Source organism: Ochotona curzoniae, unplaced genomic scaffold (assembly GCF_017591425.1).
Source record: "Ochotona curzoniae isolate NIBS_2020 unplaced genomic scaffold, NIBS_Ocur_1.0 contig_523, whole genome shotgun sequence".
Classification (NCBI taxonomy): Eukaryota; Metazoa; Chordata; class Mammalia; order Lagomorpha; family Ochotonidae; genus Ochotona; species Ochotona curzoniae.
The window spans coordinates 10,496,997-10,514,020 of NW_024466459.1; the positions used below are offsets into that span (position 1 = coordinate 10,496,997).

The 17,024-nt window shown below is 66.9% G+C and overlaps 1 protein-coding gene across 11 annotated transcripts in view; it reads right to left on the reverse strand.

Annotated features, from left to right (window-relative positions):
• Positions 1-16,782, reverse strand: part of BAIAP2 (BAR/IMD domain containing adaptor protein 2) — a 35,926-nt gene extending 19,144 nt beyond the window's left edge. For 7 of the 11 annotated variants that reach the window (XM_040989792.1, XM_040989799.1, XM_040989798.1 and 4 more), the window contains exons 1-3: positions 16,635-16,760; positions 9,269-9,344; positions 7,709-7,795 (exon numbers count right to left, since the gene is read on the reverse strand). In XM_040989792.1, the coding sequence (XP_040845726.1) occupies positions 7,709-7,795; positions 9,269-9,344; positions 16,635-16,688 (217 nt within the window). In that variant the 5' untranslated portion in view covers positions 16,689-16,760. Of the gene's footprint in view, positions 1-7,708; positions 7,826-9,262; positions 9,345-16,634 lie in introns of all 11 variants that reach the window. The other 4 variants (XM_040989794.1, XM_040989803.1, XM_040989795.1 and 1 more) reach the window with 4 other exon arrangements.
• Positions 16,783-17,024: the final 242 nt, after the last annotated feature.

A 17,024-nucleotide genomic window follows, 5' to 3' on the forward strand; every position in this document is an offset into this window, starting at 1 on the left:
CAGCGGCCCGGTGAAGCTGAGGCCAGGAGCTCTGACCCAGGGACGCAGCCACTCGAGCCTTCCTCTGGGGCTTCCTTCCCAGGCCGCTTCGTGGCAGCCTAGCCCACAGTACCACCTGCTCCTCCCGCTGCAGGCTCCAGACACACTCTCAACACCAGAGGCCCCAGTGAGCCCCTTGGTGCCTAGCAGGGGTTCCCGGGCAGCCCGGGCATGCCTGCCACCTGGGAGCGGAAGCAGGTATAGGGTGAGAGCTTCAGGCAGCGCACAGGAGGCAGCAGGCAGGGCCGACACGCACTCCAGGCAGGCCTACTCGGTCAGCGCTCGCCCTGGCTGCCCTGGTCTACTGGACAGATCCCTGAGGAACGTGGCCCTGCTCAAGCTTAGGGGCCCAGGACTACCATCTGGTGGGCTCTGTGACGTGGGATGTGGCCCATCACAGGGGGGCGGGGGCTTCAGGGACCCCTCTGAGGGGTTGTCAGTGGGGTGGCCCTTAAGGACCTCTGTTGACAGGCACAGCGGGCAGGGCGTGGCAGGACAGACAAGCAGGGAGTCAGCTCCCCAGTCCAGGACCCGCCCCCTAAGCGAGCACCAGGAAGAGGACTAGTTGGCAGGGCCAGGAGGCTGAGCCCAGGCCACACCTAAGGTGCCCGCTTTGATGAGCGTGAAGTCACTGGGTGACTGTACTCAGCTCTGCTGGCCAGCTCATGACCCATCACGAGGAGGCCGGGGACGCACCTACCACTTCCCAGGCGCCAGCACCAGGCACCACCACGCACCACACGTGTGCCTGTGATCCCATACACCGCTCACACCCACCCTCCACACTCACACTGCATGCCAAACCCAGCACACTCACTGCACACACTCACACTCACTTTCTGAGCCGCGTGAGGCTTTGCGGTGGGCGCTGAGGTGCCACCTGCTCCCCAACTCTGTGTCCCAGGGGCCAGAGCCCCCCGCCAGCCCCTGGGGACAGACGCAGGCTCTGATCGACAGCCAGTGGCTAGCAGTGAAGAGAGGGCGAGTCTGGGAGATGGGCAGGGCAGAGGTTGGCCAAGCTGCCCCCAGCCCCGGGCTGCAGCTGGCAGGAGGCTGTGTGGCGCTCTAGCTGGGGGAGGCCGGGGCACTGTGATGGGAATGAGGCGGCTGGCTCACTGGATGGCATGCCCCTGTCAGAGCACGGCCATGCTCTTGCACCCCTGGGTCCCTCGGTCGTGAGAAATGGCCTGACAAAGACGGGGGGGGGTGCAAGAGTCCCACACTCGTTAGCAGCAGGGGGCCCCACTCCCACAGAGGTCCACGCTGCGAGCTCACGGGAGCTGGTGAACGCCATGGGCTGAGCTCGGCACACACGCCAGGACTAGCAGCTGCTGGAAGCGTGGGGTGTCAGGAGTCCTACAGCTGAACCCCAGTTCCTGCAGTCAGCCACAGGGGCCTTCTGAACAACTCCCTGAGCCACAAATCCCTACCACCTCAAACACAGCTAAGCTGGAGCCCAGAGCACACGCACCCACGCATGCCCTGAGCCCGGCACCCACACCCACCCTGAGCCCAGAACCCATCCTTGAGAACATAGCAGCCTCTGCTGTCTCCCAGAGCCCCAGGAGCAGTGGGGGCGGTGAGCCGGCGAAGGCTCCACACGGCCTGGGCAGGTGCACTGAGGTCCTAGGCCTGACCCCCCCAACTGTACGGCTCCCAAGGGAGGAGGGGCACAGCAGGTCAGCGAGCTCATGTTCACCTCATGGGTGATCCCCTGGCAGCCACGGTGGCTTCAGAACCCAGGGTCTCATGGAAGGGCAGTCTCTGCTATGGCCCCCCACCCTCTGCAAGTCACAGAAACGCCACAGCTCGGGAGTCATCTCCAGGAGCCGCAGGCTGGCGCTCCTGGTCACAGGGCCGGACGACGCAGAGCTTCGGCTGGACCCGAGGGCACAAGGCTTGCCCACAGCCTGCCAGCGAGAAGCCCTCTGCTCTGGCCTGGGCTGGGTCAGTCAGGCCACCTCGTGTGGCAGTGGGGACAGGTTCCTGCAGGCCGGTGTGGGCTCCACCGTCCCAGCTCTGTCCCCGACTGCGGCCCCTACAGGCTGCGAGCAGGGTCCTGTCTCGGCCACAGGCCACCCTCAGGCCCCACTCCCCAGGGCTGTAGGTGCAGAGCCCCCAGGGGAGGGCCCGACGCTGACCCTGCAGGTGGGGGGCCAGCTGGCCCAGGGCGTTGTTCCCCGACGCTCGGCGGACACTGCAGGCAGCACACTCGCTTCGGGGTTTTTGCTGTGGTTTCCGTAGACGCCAGCACACTGACCCTTCTTTCCGCGGGCCACGGGCCAAGTGTCAGCGGCTCACACTTGGCCGTGAAACACGTACCCTTCCGGAGACTTCTGAAGCAGATACCCACAGCACTACTCCTCCAGGGAAAGGCCGTTCCGAGAGCTCAGTGGCACAGGGCTGCGGCCCGAGCTGAGGAGCCACCCCGGCCCCAGCCCCCAGCGTTCCTCCCCTCCACCGCAGAGGCAGAGCAGGACAAGGCCGCCAAGAACCCACAGGAAAATCAATGGCCGTGCCGCCCCATTGCCATGGCGACAGCCGCAGCCGGGCTGCGTAGGGCCGTGTTGTGCTGCACAGCGCCAGGTCCCAGGAGCCACTTGGCGCTCGTGTTGTGTCAACAAGCAAGCCTCCGACGCCAGGGACCACGCCGGGAGGAGACAAGAGGCCGGTCACCCCTGCATCCGGTCCTTCTCTCACCCCAGTGTCAGAGCAGTCACCCAGAGGGCCGAGCCAGAGGACGCTGAGCCAGTCCCAGGGCCCCAGGAGCCCACCTTGGGAGTCAAGGACAGAGTGGGAAGGTACGGGTGGCCACTGTTGTGTGCACGCCTCCCTGCTGGCCACCATGCCCTGCCCATCGTCCCCCAGCACTCCACGGAGACGCCATGGGCACACGAGGCGTGGCCAGCTCAGCACGGGCCCCGGAGAGTCAGCATCTGCGCACACGTGTAGGCTACCTCAGCCGCATGCTACGTGTGTGAGCATGACACACTTCCAGTGCACACAACATGCTCAAGACTGCATGACCAGGGTCCGCTGACCGCTCAGCCCCACGAGGGAACCGGAGGGGGGCCAGCCCAACCCACGGTGCTTCCTATACCACACTGCAAACCACGTGACTCAAAGGATGGAAAGGGTCAGAATGCCACAGCGGAGCTTAAGGGCACGCTTGGGACCACAGACACCCCTGCGAGGGTCCCAGTTGACCCCACTTGCACCCCTGGGCCCAGCACCCCGGCTGGTCCCCACCTGCACCCCTGGGCCCAGCACCCCGGCTGGTCCCCACCTGCACCCCTGGGCCCAGCACCCTGGCTGGTCCCCACCTGCACCCCTGGGCCCAGCACCCTGGCTGGCCCCTACCTGCACCCTAGACCCAGGAGCTGCAGCTCACACAGGCTTCCTCTGCAGACTTGAGGCAGTGACTCCGCAGCAGCAGTGGGAGGTTAGGAGCTGGGGAAGAAGGGGCTGCACAGGGGCATCCTGCTGGGAGCTGACTGCCCCACCTTCAGTCCTGCTGGCGGCCAGGCTGGGCAGACCCCTGAGGGCTGTTTTGCCAGGGCTTGCCAAGTGTCACTTGAGGCTTTGGCATTGGCATGGCAGCCTCTGCCAGGCAAGCCCCTCCATGCCTCACATCAGCTGCGCGGTGGCCATCAACCCTCCCTGGGGACACTCCCTCAGGCCTGCCCTGGCCTCATGGGACACAGGTGCTGGCTGCCGCCCCACCAGGCTGCCATGCCATGCTTGCACCTCCAGAGCCGGGAGAGGCAATTGAACAGTGTCACAGCAGCAGGCCCCGGCCCTGGGCAATCCGGCCGGCGCCCCACCCACTCACCTGCAGGGAGAGGCCGGCGCGCCTGCCCACAGAGGGTTCCTCATTTCCTCCCAGGCAGAAGCCAGGCTCCGAGGCAGCGGCCAGCAGCCCGGCTGGCGGTCCACCTCCCGCCACACCTGCCAAGCGGCAGGACACTGAGCCGTGACCCAGAGCCCAGCAGATCCAATCACGGCACCCGTTAATCTCTCTCCCATGACAAGGGCTACATGGGGTGGCCAGTGCTGGCCGCCCCGAGCCCAGGCCCTGGTCAGGCGGCCCAGCCTGCCACCCGTCACCCCAGGACAATGAGAAACCAGCTCACCCCCTTCATGTGACCCTAATTAAGGCCTTCACGTGGTGTCCCAATGCCAGCCCTGTCGTTAAGGTCTGATGGCAAGTGCCACCTCTGACAGACGCCCCGGGGAAGGGCCAGAGCCGTTGCCTGCATCATGCCAGGGCTGAGGGCTTTGCCCAGGCCAGCCAGACCACCAGCCCAGCCTCACTGCTGGTCAGAGGACAGGCAAGCCAGCAGGAGCCCAGGGGATGGGACGGGGCCTCCCTGTGCCTGCAAGGTGGAACGGAAGTCACCCGGCCCCACGGGGCTGTCCCCCCGAGGCTGGCCGCTGGAATGCTTCCCGGCTCCCCATGCCAGGGCAGGGTGTGGACGGCTGCCACTGGGCTGCACCTGGATTCAGTGACTCAGTGACCGAGTCCAGCCCACAGCTCTGGGTGGGGACGCTGGCACCTGCAGCCAGCACCCTGCTCTGCGGCTGCGCCCAGCACGGAGCTCCGGGGCATGCCAGGCAAGCACACACATGCCCTAGGTCATAAACAAGCGGACCAAACACCTCTCCCAGGAGAGACCAAGGCCTTCCGAGGGGCCCAGGGCTCTCGGCAGAGCTGCACCTGGGACGGGGACACAAACATATCCAGGCCAGCAGTGTGCGGGAGCCCAGGAGTACCGCCCCACACTCGCCCCATAGGCCCTGGGCTACAGATGGGTGCCAGCAGGTGGGACAGGCCCAGGGAGTGGGGGCGAGCACTCAGTTCTAGCTCCCATGCCCACAGGCACGGGGGTGCCCGGAGCCAGGAACCCGGTGTGTACACGGGGAGCCTGGGTCACAGAGGCTGCGGCAGCAGGACTCCCTGGCAATGAACGTGCGGGCAAGCCTGGGCAGGGACAGCACTGGTAGGCTCGGAGGAGGCTGGGGAGCAGGCACCGCCCCCGCTCAACAGGGAGGACTCCCGGGGGGAGGCCTGGGAGGGACCCTGGCTGCAGGCCAGCGCCGCTGTGCCCTCTGCGTGCCCCTTCCGCGGGGAGCAACGCCCGCTGGCACTGCAGGCACAGAGAGGCCAGCGGGACCAAAGGCAGATGTGGCGCAGCCTCTCAGCCTCCTGCTGACTCGTCGGAGAAGTGGCTGCTTATGGAAGCAGGGATTCCGTGGGCCCGCCCGGAAGCGGGGACGCCTGCCTGGAGTACTCCTGGCTCGAGGCAGGGCTCTGGCCTCAGCCTGGCTGTCCTGGGGGACAGGACTGCTGCTGGGACCCCCGTCCTTGCTGTCCTTTACCGTGGGAGCCCAGCCGGCGGTGTGGGCGGGGACAGGGTCTGGCAGGAGAGGCGGCAGAGGAGCACCCAGGGGCCCAGGCAGGCAGGTCTCAGAGGGAGTGGGGGCGTCTGTGTCAAGGTGGAGCCCCTCTGCCCGACTGGCCCGCCCCTCCCCTGAGGACTCTGCTAGCAGGGGCACTGCACCCCTCCCGGAGCCAGGCACCAGCAGCTGACCTGGGCCCAGCACTGCCTGGACTGCCCACAGGAAGTCACGGAGGAAAGCAGAGTTGGCCCCAAGCAAAACACTAACAGTGAGACAGTCGGGAAGGCAACACCCACCAGGAAGACAGCTGTGCAGGCAGCAAGACCCACCCCGCGAGCCACGGCCACTCGCTCCCCTGTCCAGCGAGACCCAGCAGCTCGACCCACCCCGCGAGCCACGGCCACTCGCTCCTTTGCCCAGCGAGACCCTGGCCCGTGTCTCCCTAACTCCCACGGCCTTACAGGACCAGCTCTGTCCTGGAAAGTCTGGGCCCGCCCTGGCCAGGCCCAGCTTAGTGTCAGAGCAGAGCGCAGAAGGAAACAAAAGTGAGTATCACGGACACAGAAGCGGGGGCCCCACACCCAGCCACGGACCCAGAAGCGGGGGCCCCACACCCAGCCACGGACCCAGAAGCGGGGGCCCCCCACCCAGCCACGGACCCAGAAGCGGGGGCCCCGGCAGCCAGTCACGGACCCAGAAGTGGGGGCCCCCCACCCAGCCACGGACCCAGAAGCGGGGGCCCCCACCCAGCCACGGACCCAGAAGCGGGGGCCCCGGCAGCCAGTCACGGACCCAGAAGTGGGGGCCCCCCACCCAGCCACGGACCCAGAAGCGGGGGCCCCAGCAGCCAGTCACGGACCCAGAAGCGGGGGCCCCCTACCCAGCCACGGACCCAGAAGCGAAGCAGCGAGGCTGTACGTGCAGACCGACAGGAGCAGACATGGCAGACCCCACTTCCACAGCACCTTGGCCATAGGGTCCCCAGCTGCCCCGACAGGCCCGTCTGGGCTGGGCAGGTCCACGGCCTGGACAGAGCTGGGGCTCCTGAGGCACACACGTAGAGCCCACCACCTTGTGCAGCACACGTGGGGTCTGCCAAGCCCACTACACCCAAGCCCTGAGGACAGCACCTTCGGGGGGCACAGAACCACGAACCCCAGACCTGCTCCAGGGAGCACGCACCCAGATACGGAGGACCTGGTGCTATCCACCCATGGAGACACAGAGCAGTGAATGCCAGGAAATGGCCCTGGGGGTGAGGGTGGTCCCGCGTGCAGGAACACAAGCAGCAGCACTAGCCTCACAGGAGAGCCCTGACCACCCAGGCACACGTGACTGGCCATGGTCCACCTGAGACCGCACCCAGGGTGTCAGCCCTCAGGTCCCCGTGGGCTGCCAAGAGCCACAGCCTCCTCCCGGGCACCCAACGGGGTCACCCTCTGCAGGAGCTCAGCCTGCTGGGTATGACCCATGAACTGGACCTGGCCCAGGTGAGAACTATAAACCCACGGCAGGCTCGCTCCAGACCCACGGCCTCCCACGGCAGGCTCGCTCCCGGGCCCACGGCCTCCCATCGCAGGCTCATTGTGTGATGGGTTTGAGGGTTGGTGGCCCTGCCGGTCAGCACCAGCCCAGGGCAGTCCCCAGGAAAACCACAACAGAACAGGGTGTGTGCCCATTCTGCCACCGTGACCTGTTTCCGCCTGCGCATCTGCATGTGGTGTCCTGGCTGCCCACCCCCAGCCCCCACTCCAAGCCAGGAGCTCACGGGCCACAGCTCAGTGCTCTGTGGTCCAAGGCCAGGGGCACTAATGCAGCGCTCGGCCCGTCCCATGTCCCCGCTGACAGCCAGTCTGCGCCTCTCTGCCCCAGATGGCAACTGACCACAGTGTCAGGGTCCTGGCCAGGCCCTGGGTTGCTGGACATGGAAGCAGCTGGGTCGTCTGTTTGGCGTCCTGCTCGCAGTAGGGAGCGATCCCATATCTCCCTGCTGCCCTGCGGTCTGACCGTCCAGGGTGTTCCCGTACCAGCTGCCGACAGCCTGCCCTGGACACCTGCCCATGTGGCTGTGCCCACTTTGCTACCGTGTATGCTGGTGGGTGGCCCTGGAAGGTGGGCAGCAGCCTGGGCTCCCCAAGCTGGAGGCACCCCTCGTTGCCTCGGTAGCTCACAGGGCTGGGGCCATTTTAAGCAGCTGCCACTCCCACCCAAGGACCACACAGACAAAAGCCCCGACCTATGGGACGGCACGCTCCACCAGGAACCTTACCCAGCTCCTTGGAGCCCTGACTCTCGCTGGCCAGCTCCCCCATCTTCACCAGGGCATCGAAGTAGCCTTTGGCAGCGAACGTCACACCTGTGAGGACAGGGAAGGGGGTGTCACCTCCTTCCAAGTGGGCACCCTGCAACCAGAGGACGTTGTACCAGCCTCTGTCTGCACAGCCCCCAGCAAGCCAAGGCCTCCCTGCTCCCCTCAAGCCACCCAAGGGGTACTGTGCCCAGTGTCTGGTGCCTGGTGCTGGCCTGCAGCTGCTGGGGCCTCAGTGCCAGGCTCCTCTCAATGGGGATGAGCACCCTGCGACAGACACAGCATCTAGGCAGCAGCTGGGCCAGGCTGGCCTCCTAGGGGAGTGGGGTCCCCAAATGGCTCCTGGCCTTGGGAGGGGAGTACCAGGGGAGGGGCTGAAGGCATACCCCACAGGAGCCTCCTTAGGTTGGGGTGGGCACTGTGGCTTGCTGCAGACTCCTAGGCCCCCCCTCCCGGGGCTGCAGCTGCCCCAAATCTGGCAAACACCTCGCCACCCGGCCTCAGGCTCCAGGAGGGAGAGACGCTGCCCAGGGGCCTGTCCTGTGTGGGACCGAAGGCCTGAGGGGCGTGCATCTGGGGCTGTGTCGCACTGACTGACACCATCGGGTCTGCTCTGGGACACAAGGTCCCGTCCGTCCCCATAGCTTGAACACAGCTGCCGGGAGGCTCCTGGCACCAGGGACGCCACCGCAGCCAGGGCGGACCCGCACAGCACTCCGTCCCAAGGGACGGCCAGGAAACAGGAAGAGGGAGGAGAGCCCCATCCCTGCAGCCCGGCCTCGCCAGGATGCCGGGGAAGGAAGCAGGGCCAGTATCAAAGAGCTAGAACCAGAGAGGGGGTCTGGACCCAGCCCCCACGACGCAGGAAGGCAGCAGAGAGGAAGTTGCCCAGCCCTCAACGGAGACCTGAGGGTCCGAAAGAAGCCGGGGCCCAGTCCATGCAGCACCGTGTCCCCCACCAGGGGAGGCCCCAGGAGAGTGGCCATCACAGTCACCCAACTCCCCTGGGTGCAGCCTCATGGAACTTTCCACCCTGGGTGGCCCCAGACCCAACCGGGCCACTACAGCAGCTGCTCATCAACCATCAAGGACCCCCACCGCCGGGCCAGGCTCCCTTCCCTTCTGTTCAGAAGCTGCGTCCGCTTGGCCGAGAGTGTTGGAGGGCCGTGGGGGTGACAGCCGGAGAAAGCCAAGAGCTGAGTGGCCTGGCCTCTGGCTGCAGCCCACCCGCTGCAGGGGCTGGCTCAGGGCTGTGCTCAGGCCCAGGAAGGCCCGGTAGCAGGACCCGGCCCGTGGGTGCCACACAGCGAGCCAGACGCCCCGTGCCAGCGGCCAAGGTGATGCCACCAACCCTCCCCCGCACCCTCTGGGAGGTAAAGCCAAAGCTGCCACGGCCCACGCCCCAGGGTGCAGGTGACCACAGGACCGACTCCTGAAAGCTCTGCTTCCGGCTGCCACCTCGTGCTGCACAGCGACAGGAGCTGCCAGCCGGGCTCACGGGCACCAGGCGCGCACTCGTACCTGCCAGGGCCTTCTCGTAGTTCTTCCCCATGGCGATGAAGTTCCGCAGGCTGGGGTTGAACTGCTCCATGATGGTCTAGAAGAAGCCGAGATGGAAGAATGTCACAGGCCCGCGTGGCGGCACAGCGCAGACAGCCCGGGGCGCCAGCTTGAAGCCCGTGTGCTCCACCTCCCATCCAGCCCCTACTGATGTGCCTGGGACGACACGGGCCGAGTGCTCACAGCCCTGTGCCCATGCGGGAGACCTGCATGGCGCTCCTGGCTTCGCCTTTGGCAGGCCCCAGTCATGGTGAGTATTTCAGGAGTGAACCAGTGCATAAAAGATCTCTCTGCCTTTCAAACACATTAACAATCTTTCATAAAAAAAACAATTTAAAATAGAAAAATAAAAGGTGTTCCAGGCCCAGGTGTTCCAGGCCCTAATGACCACAGCCTTGATTTACAACCACCAGGATGCCATACGGGCACCAGTTCGAGTCCCGGCTGCTCCACTTCCCATCCAGCTCCCTGCCTGTGGCCTGGGAAAGCAGTGAGGACGGCCCAAAGCCTTGGGACCCTGCACCCACGTGGGAGACCTGGGAGAAGCTCTGGGCTCCTGGCTTCAGAGTTGCTCAGCTGCCTGGCTACTTGGGGAGAGAACCAGCAGATGGAAGATCTTTCTGTCTCTCCACTTCTCTGTTATTATTGGAAAATCAGATTTACAAATACACCTTAAAATTAAAAAAAAAAAAAGGCATTGCAGGGCACGGTCCTGTGGGGCTCATTTCTCGGGGAGCCCATGAGCCAGGCAGGCATGCCCAGGATCCAGCCCCAGGTCTGCCCTTGGCCCCAGCCCCCAGGCCTCAGTGCACATCTGTGCCTTGAGGCCGAGACAGACGGAGCCCAGGGGCTCACGCAGAGCAGGTGGTGCTGGCATGGGGGCCACGGCTGCAGGCCAACGCCTGGTGACAGCCGTCCTCTTACGTCCTGCGGGCTCCGCGCCGTCTGCCCGGCTGCTGGCCGTCTCGTGCCAGCATCAGCAGCTCTCAGATTCCGCCGCCAAAGCCAAATCAACGTTTTAATTACAAGGCGTAAAACCAGGCACCACAAACAACAGCCGAACGGGACCGCTACCAGCTCGACCCGCGCCGCCCACGGCCAGCCCCAGCCCAGGAGGATCCCGGGGCTGGCCGTGCTTGGAGGAGGACTCGGATGGAATCCTGCCCAACCTCTCCGGCTGCCCAGGGCAGGCTGGACTTTGGCCAACAGCCCAGACAGACGTTAGACTCCCCAGGCCATGCCCACCCTGGGAAGGGACGGCCAGGAAGGGTGCCTGGTGCTCCAGGGGTATACGCAAGGGGGCAGGGGCACCATGCAGGCCTCCGAACCAGGGCTGGGTGGTCACACAGGCACAGGGCAAAAGGGGTCTGGAGCCTGTTAGATTCTGGCCACGGGGCACACTGGCCTGGGTGGACTCCTCTGCCTGTGACCATGTTGGTGGGCCGCGAGCCATGCAGGTCTGCGCTCGAGGCCCCAGTGGCAGGCATGTGTGCCACAGATGCCCGACAGCTGGGCCAGGAGACAGGCAGGGAGCCCCCCAGAGCCCAAGGGAGGCACAGAGGCAGCTAGCCAGTCTCCAGGTGACACACAGGCAGCCCACGGCCTGCACACACTGGGGCCCCTGCAGCTGAGTGCTGGCAGAGGTGACACACGGCAACTTATAGGCAACTGTCCGCCTAGGGCACCTCTCCGGCTCCGCCATCACCTCCAGGCACCCTGAGCCTGGAGACGCCCCCGCCCTTCAAAAGGAGCCAGTCCCACCTGGGGGGCCCTCCAGAGTCCCCTGGTGCACGTCACTGCTCCCCCAGCGGTCCCGTGGACCAAGGAGAAGGCGGGTGGCTGCCTCACTGGCTCCCAGCTCCTCCAGCGAGGACGGGGCATCAGTGCCCCATGCTCCCTCCCGGGGGGAGGGTAACGCACAGCTTCTCCAGGCGCTGCTGCTGGCACCCACACACCTCCCCTGCACGCACTCTGGGGGTCGGGAGAGGGCATGGACACACGCAGAGGCTCAGCTGGGGCTGCACCCGCGTCCACGGCAGGGCCTGACCGCTCCAGGGGCCAGGCGTGAGTGGCACTCGCTGAGCCCCAGACAGGGCTTCATTCCATTCAGAAAGATCCCCTAGGACAGACACCCCAGTTCTAAGATGGAAACAGGTCAGGCACCCGCATGCCGACACCTCTGCCCCCCCAGCCCCCCAGGTCCCTCCACACCCTTGCCCAGCCCAGGGAAGCAAGCTGTGCCTAAGCCAATGTGTGCAGGGCCAGACTATACCCCAAGCCAGGGACTCCGAGCCTTAGGATCCCTGCCTTGCGGGGTGGAGGCCCGCCTCAGGAAGGGCGGCCATGTGGGACTCGTACGGAGGTGTGCAGGCAGCAGGCCAGGGGGCGGATGGGGCAGAGGGACAGCCCAGCCTCTCAGGGGGTCTGTGAGGGCAGAGGGCCAGCCCATCACGAGGGAGCGGCTCCAACTCCAGTGTGACCATGGGGACACCGCTGCATTTGGCTGTGTCTGGGTTTAACGGGCATGTGGGGGCAGCAAGCAGGGGCTCCTTCCCTGCCCCCTGCCCACTCAGTCTGCTCCAGACCACCGCGGGACTATGGTCCAAAGTGGCCGCAGCTGGTCCCTTGTCCCAGCACAGCGAGGCAGAGCAGCCGTTCCACTCAGACTGGGCTCTCGCAGGTCACCCAAATTCCCACGCCCCTGTCCTCCTGTTACACTGTGCCCCCACCCCTTGCTGGCTTCTTCCAGTCTGATCCCTAGGCAATGACCCCAAGGGCCATAGTCACGCCTGTGACAGCGCCTGGCAAGGCTGGGTATGGAGGTACCCCACGCTAGAAGCCAGACCTTGGCCACATGCCCTTCACACCACGGACTGACCAGCCCAACTCCCGGGGGCAGCAGCCCCCCATCAGGCCCTGCCCGCACTCCTGTGTGCCTGGGCCATGGGCCTCACCGCCAGCCACTCCACCTCAAGAGGCACCTGCAGGTGGAGGCGTGCGGGCAGCGCTGCTTGATCGTGACATAACAGCGTGGTTCCGTGGTGTGGGAGCTGCCTGTGGCCTAGCCTGAGGATGGGGCACAGGATGGGCAGGGCTGGTTGCTGCAATGAGGCTGGGAGGTGCCCACCCAAGGCTGGGCGCTGTGGGTAAATGCATGCCCCTCAGACACACTGACCCAGGCTGGGTCTGCAGACAGGGTCTCCGGGGTGACCAGGGTGGCAGGTGGCCACTGGTCCTGGACAAGGCCAGCCACGCCCGGGGACGGCAGCACCGGGGCCACAGGGGAGGGAGCCAGGCTGCCAGCATGGCCACGATGTCCCACCTCCGGGCTGTGGCCCGACCCTGGCGCCGAGGAGACCTGGCAGCCGGGGCAGGCTGGAGAGGCCGGCTTGAGAGCCGACAGCCCTGCCTGTAGCAGCAGGGCCCAGGAACTGCCGGCCTCGCCTCTTCCTGGGGGCAAGCTCTGGCCCGCTGCAGGAAGAGGAAGCCGAGGAGCGGGTGGGAGGCAGCCCCTCCTCCCGCTGGCCTCGGACCCACAGGTAGGACACTGGGCTGCAGCAGGCCGCCGCTCCTGAGGACGTTCCGCCCCTCAGGCCACAATCTGGCCGCCACTTCCCCAACGCTGTCGCTGTGCCAGGAAGCACGCCATCGTCCTGCTGGATTATTCACGACATGGTGGCACAGGAATGGAAACGCGCCCGGAGCCACGGGACAGGAACTACACCAAGCCGCAAGGGGGCTGGCGCCTCCCGAGGGCGAGGGTGGTCACCGCAGACCTCAGGCTGTGCCAGCACACACCACGAGTGCCACTCTGTGCTGGCTCGGGCACCAGGCTCCCTGCCCGGCCGCAAGGTTCCTTCCCCCCGCCCAGCATGGGGGCTCTCTGTGGGCGTGCAGGGAAGCTGACAGACACAAGAAATCTTCTGCCAGAGACAGCTGCCCTGGCCAGAGGGAACTCCGAGAGGGACCCCAGGTCCACGCCCCCCCAGGCAGCAGTTCCCTGGCCCCCGCCCCGTGGGAGCGGCCAGGCTGTTGCACCGCGGCTTGGGGCTGGATGTTGGGCTGGGGACCTCAGACCCTCAGCCAGGACTCGTTTTTGCACACGTGCTGAAACTCCAAGATGAACTGGGCCTTCCTGTACGCCTAACTCTTGGCTTAACACCCTGAGCGAGCGACACTGGGACCCCTACTTCAGCAACCACAGGACACTTGGTCTGGCTGGTCGCCCTTCTCCAAGTGCCGCCCTGCCCCCAGGACCGCACAGCGTAAGAGCCTCGGGGGTCCCTGCCCACCAGCCTGCGGCGCAAGGCACACAGCCAGGCTGGAAGGAGGTCAGACCAGGTCACACCGGCAGGCAGCCCACAGCCCAGACAGGCCTCCCCCCGAGGTGTGGCTGGCGACAGAGATGGCACAAGCTGCCCAGGCCCCTGCAGGGTGAGTGGCTGCACCAAGGCAGGTGGGGTCACTCGGGTGTGGGGAGGAAGGCGCAGGCCCACCGCGGCGTGCAAGGCGAACCTCCCATCGGCCAAACCCTGAGGGGAGGACAGAAGGCGTGGCACCCCCACCCCAGCTTGCAAGCACCCACAAGGCCCCTCCCTGCCTTTCCAGGCAGGACACTGCACCCTGCATCCACCTACAGGCTGCCCGTAGGGGACCAGGCAGGACGAGGGTCCCAGCTAGGGGACGACCAAGCACTTCTGGGGCTCTGGTGTCACAAGGCAGGTAGCAGCCAGGCCCGTGACATGGGGCCGACTCCAGCCATTGTCGCTACGTGTCACACACAGGCTGGGGCGGGGGCGGTGAAGGTGCGGTGGGAAAGGTGCCGGCTGGCACTCCGCCGGCAGTTACAGGCACTGGCAGGATAGGCCGCGACGCACCCAGAGACCAAGGAAAGATGGCAGAGGCCAGCTCAGCAGCAGTACCTGGTAGCCCCACTGCTCACGAGGCGTCCGCACTGGAGGGCCACGTCCCCTGCAACGGCCGGCGCGCAGATGACTGGGTGGCACGGGTGGCCCTGTCCACGGCGCCTGCTCCCAGGGGGGTGGGCGGCGACCTCAAGCAGGACCAGGCACGCAGCGTCTCAGCTCCCCAGCCTGACCCCAGGGCTGGGAAGCAGCAGGCCCCACACCGGCCCTCCCTGCTGCCCATGGCAGGGGGACAGGCAGTGGACTTCCGGACAGGCTGGGCCTGAGCGGGCAGCAGGCGCGCGGCTCCCAGCAGCCCCTGCTCTCACAGCACACCCTGGTTCTCATGTGGCAAGCTGACCCCTCCAAAGGTCGCAGGGCCTGGTCAGCACAGGCTCAGCACCCCGAAAACTGCCCTCACTGCCCCTGAGAGACACCCTCCTGCCAAAACGGAACGGGGTAAGGCCAGGGGACAGAGGGGGGACGGGGGAACGTGCAGGCCCCAGGACGGCCAACCCAACCCCAGGGGCCAGCCCCAGACATGTCCAGGAACAAAGTACCCCCCCACACACATACACACACACGATGGCCACACGTATGTGCTCACACACATACATAGCCCCCACACACATACACAACTCACCCACAGCACTGCACACAGCCCACACTTAGCACTGCACACAGCCCACACACAGCCCCCCACATATACAGCTCTGCACGGAGCCCATACACACACACACAACCCACACACACAGCCCCCCCACACACAAGCAGCTCTGCACACACAGCCCACACACAGTAGGACCCTTTGCAGTGCCCCCACGGCCCTCCAGGCTGAGACCTTCCCGCCTTCCCGACCAGCCTGCCCTGCCCAGGCTGGAAGCAGCGAGGCCCCCCTCCCTGCCTGGGGGTGTGGTTGCTCAGCCCTGTGGAACTGTGCACGGGTCTGAACCCATTAGCGCCCCAAACACTCCCCTGGGCAAGGTGGGAGAAGGGCAGGATGAGCAGCCCGTGCCCGCCCTGGCCCCTGTCCACCATTACACCAGCCCTGACTCCGTGCCCACCGGGGCCCAGCCAGCTGCTGGCACCTGGCGGAGGCCACTCGGGCTGTGCTGCCCGCCGGGGCCTGAGGCTTTCACAGCTCCCGCGTGCCAGGGCAGGGCGGAGGCCAGCGGCACGGTGCCTGGAGCACTCAGGGGCCCTGTGTCACCCGGGAGCCAGGGCTTGACTGGTTTCAGCTCCAGGACCAGGAGAGCCCTGACCTGTTTGCTGGCTCCTCAGCGGGCCAGGGCCCGCCGACAGCCTGCAGGGGTCCTGGGGGGCCCGCGGGACAGCAGGCCCCCACACGTCCCTCTCTCGGGGCTCCTCTCCCCGGCAGTGTTCATGAAATCCCCCGGGACCCGCTCCCAGGGGAAGCAGCCACCAGGAACGGGGTCAAAGTCCTCCAGAGAGGGGACCGAGCCAACATTTCATTCTCGCACGGTACTCAGCGGGGCCAGGGACAAGCAGCCGGGCCTGCCAAGGCAAACACGGCCGGGTAGTGCCAGGGGGAATGCCTGGGCCGGGAGCGGCTCCCGGAAGGGACGGGGAGGCAGCGGGGCGGCGGGCGCCCGGCGCAGGGGTGTCCAGCCGTCCAGCAGGGGTCGGCCAGCCCCAACGCCCTGCCGCCACAGGATTCCAGCCCCGCACCCTGAAGTTCCCGATTCGTGGCTTTGGCGGCAGAACGCGAGTCGCCAGGGAACTAATGACTAATAATTCAGGAAGCTCGCCCGCACACGGCGGCTGCGTACCACGGAGCCCGCTCGCCTCCCGCTCTCCCACGGCCCCGGCCGGTTCCCAGGGCCATCGCGGGGGGCATGGCCAGCTCCGGGGCGCGGGGCGCACGGGCACAGGCAGCGGAGGGACTCGGGGCGCAGAGGGGCGCAGGAGAGCGGGGCGCAGAGCAAAGGAAAGCAGAGCAGAGGGGCGCGGGGCGCAGATCGCAGGGGCGCACAGCAGAGGGGCGCAGGGGCGCACAGCAGAGGGGCGCAGGAGCGCAGGAGCTCAGAGCGCAGGGGCGCAGAGCAGAGGGGCGCAGGAGTGCAGGGGCGCAGAGCAGAGGGGCGCAGGAGTGCAGGGGCGCAGAGCAGAGGGACGCAGAGCCCAGGGGCGCAGAGCCGAGGGGCGCAGGAGCGCAGGGGCGCGGGGCGCGGCGCCGGCCTCCCACACAGGTGCTCGCGCCCCCCCGCGCTTACATAAGCCACCGGCGCCAACCGCCCCCCGCGCGCCCCTCTGCCAGGCGCGGTGCGCCCGAGCCGCCCCCACCTCCACTCCCCGAGCCGGGACGCGGGCGGCGCGACCACCTGTGACCGTCCTTGGCTGCCCCGGGAAGACCACCCCCGTTCCCCCGAGGCCGCCGGCCCGGGTGCGCGCCGGGGACTCACCTTGTAGACATTCTCCGTGAGCCGGTGCATCTCCTCCGAGCGCGACAGCGACATGGTGCCGGGTCTCGGCTGCACCACAGACCGGAGCGGGGGCGCGGGCGGCGACGGCGGCGACGCAGACGGACACAGGGCGCGCGGCGCGGACCACGGAGCGCGGCGCTCGGCGGCGGCCGCTTTTATATGCCCCTCACGCCCCGCCCCCTGCGCAAGCCCCGCCCCGGCCCCGCCCCCGCTGCGCCCGGATCACCGCCCCCGGCCGCCCGCCCCCGCCCAGCCCCGCTGCTGCTAGGCAACCGCCGCGCCGCCCTTCCCATTGGCGGGGGCGGGACCGGAGGCGGGGCTTGAGGCCGAGTCCTGGCGACGATTGGCCTGCTGGCGTGTCGCTCCCGG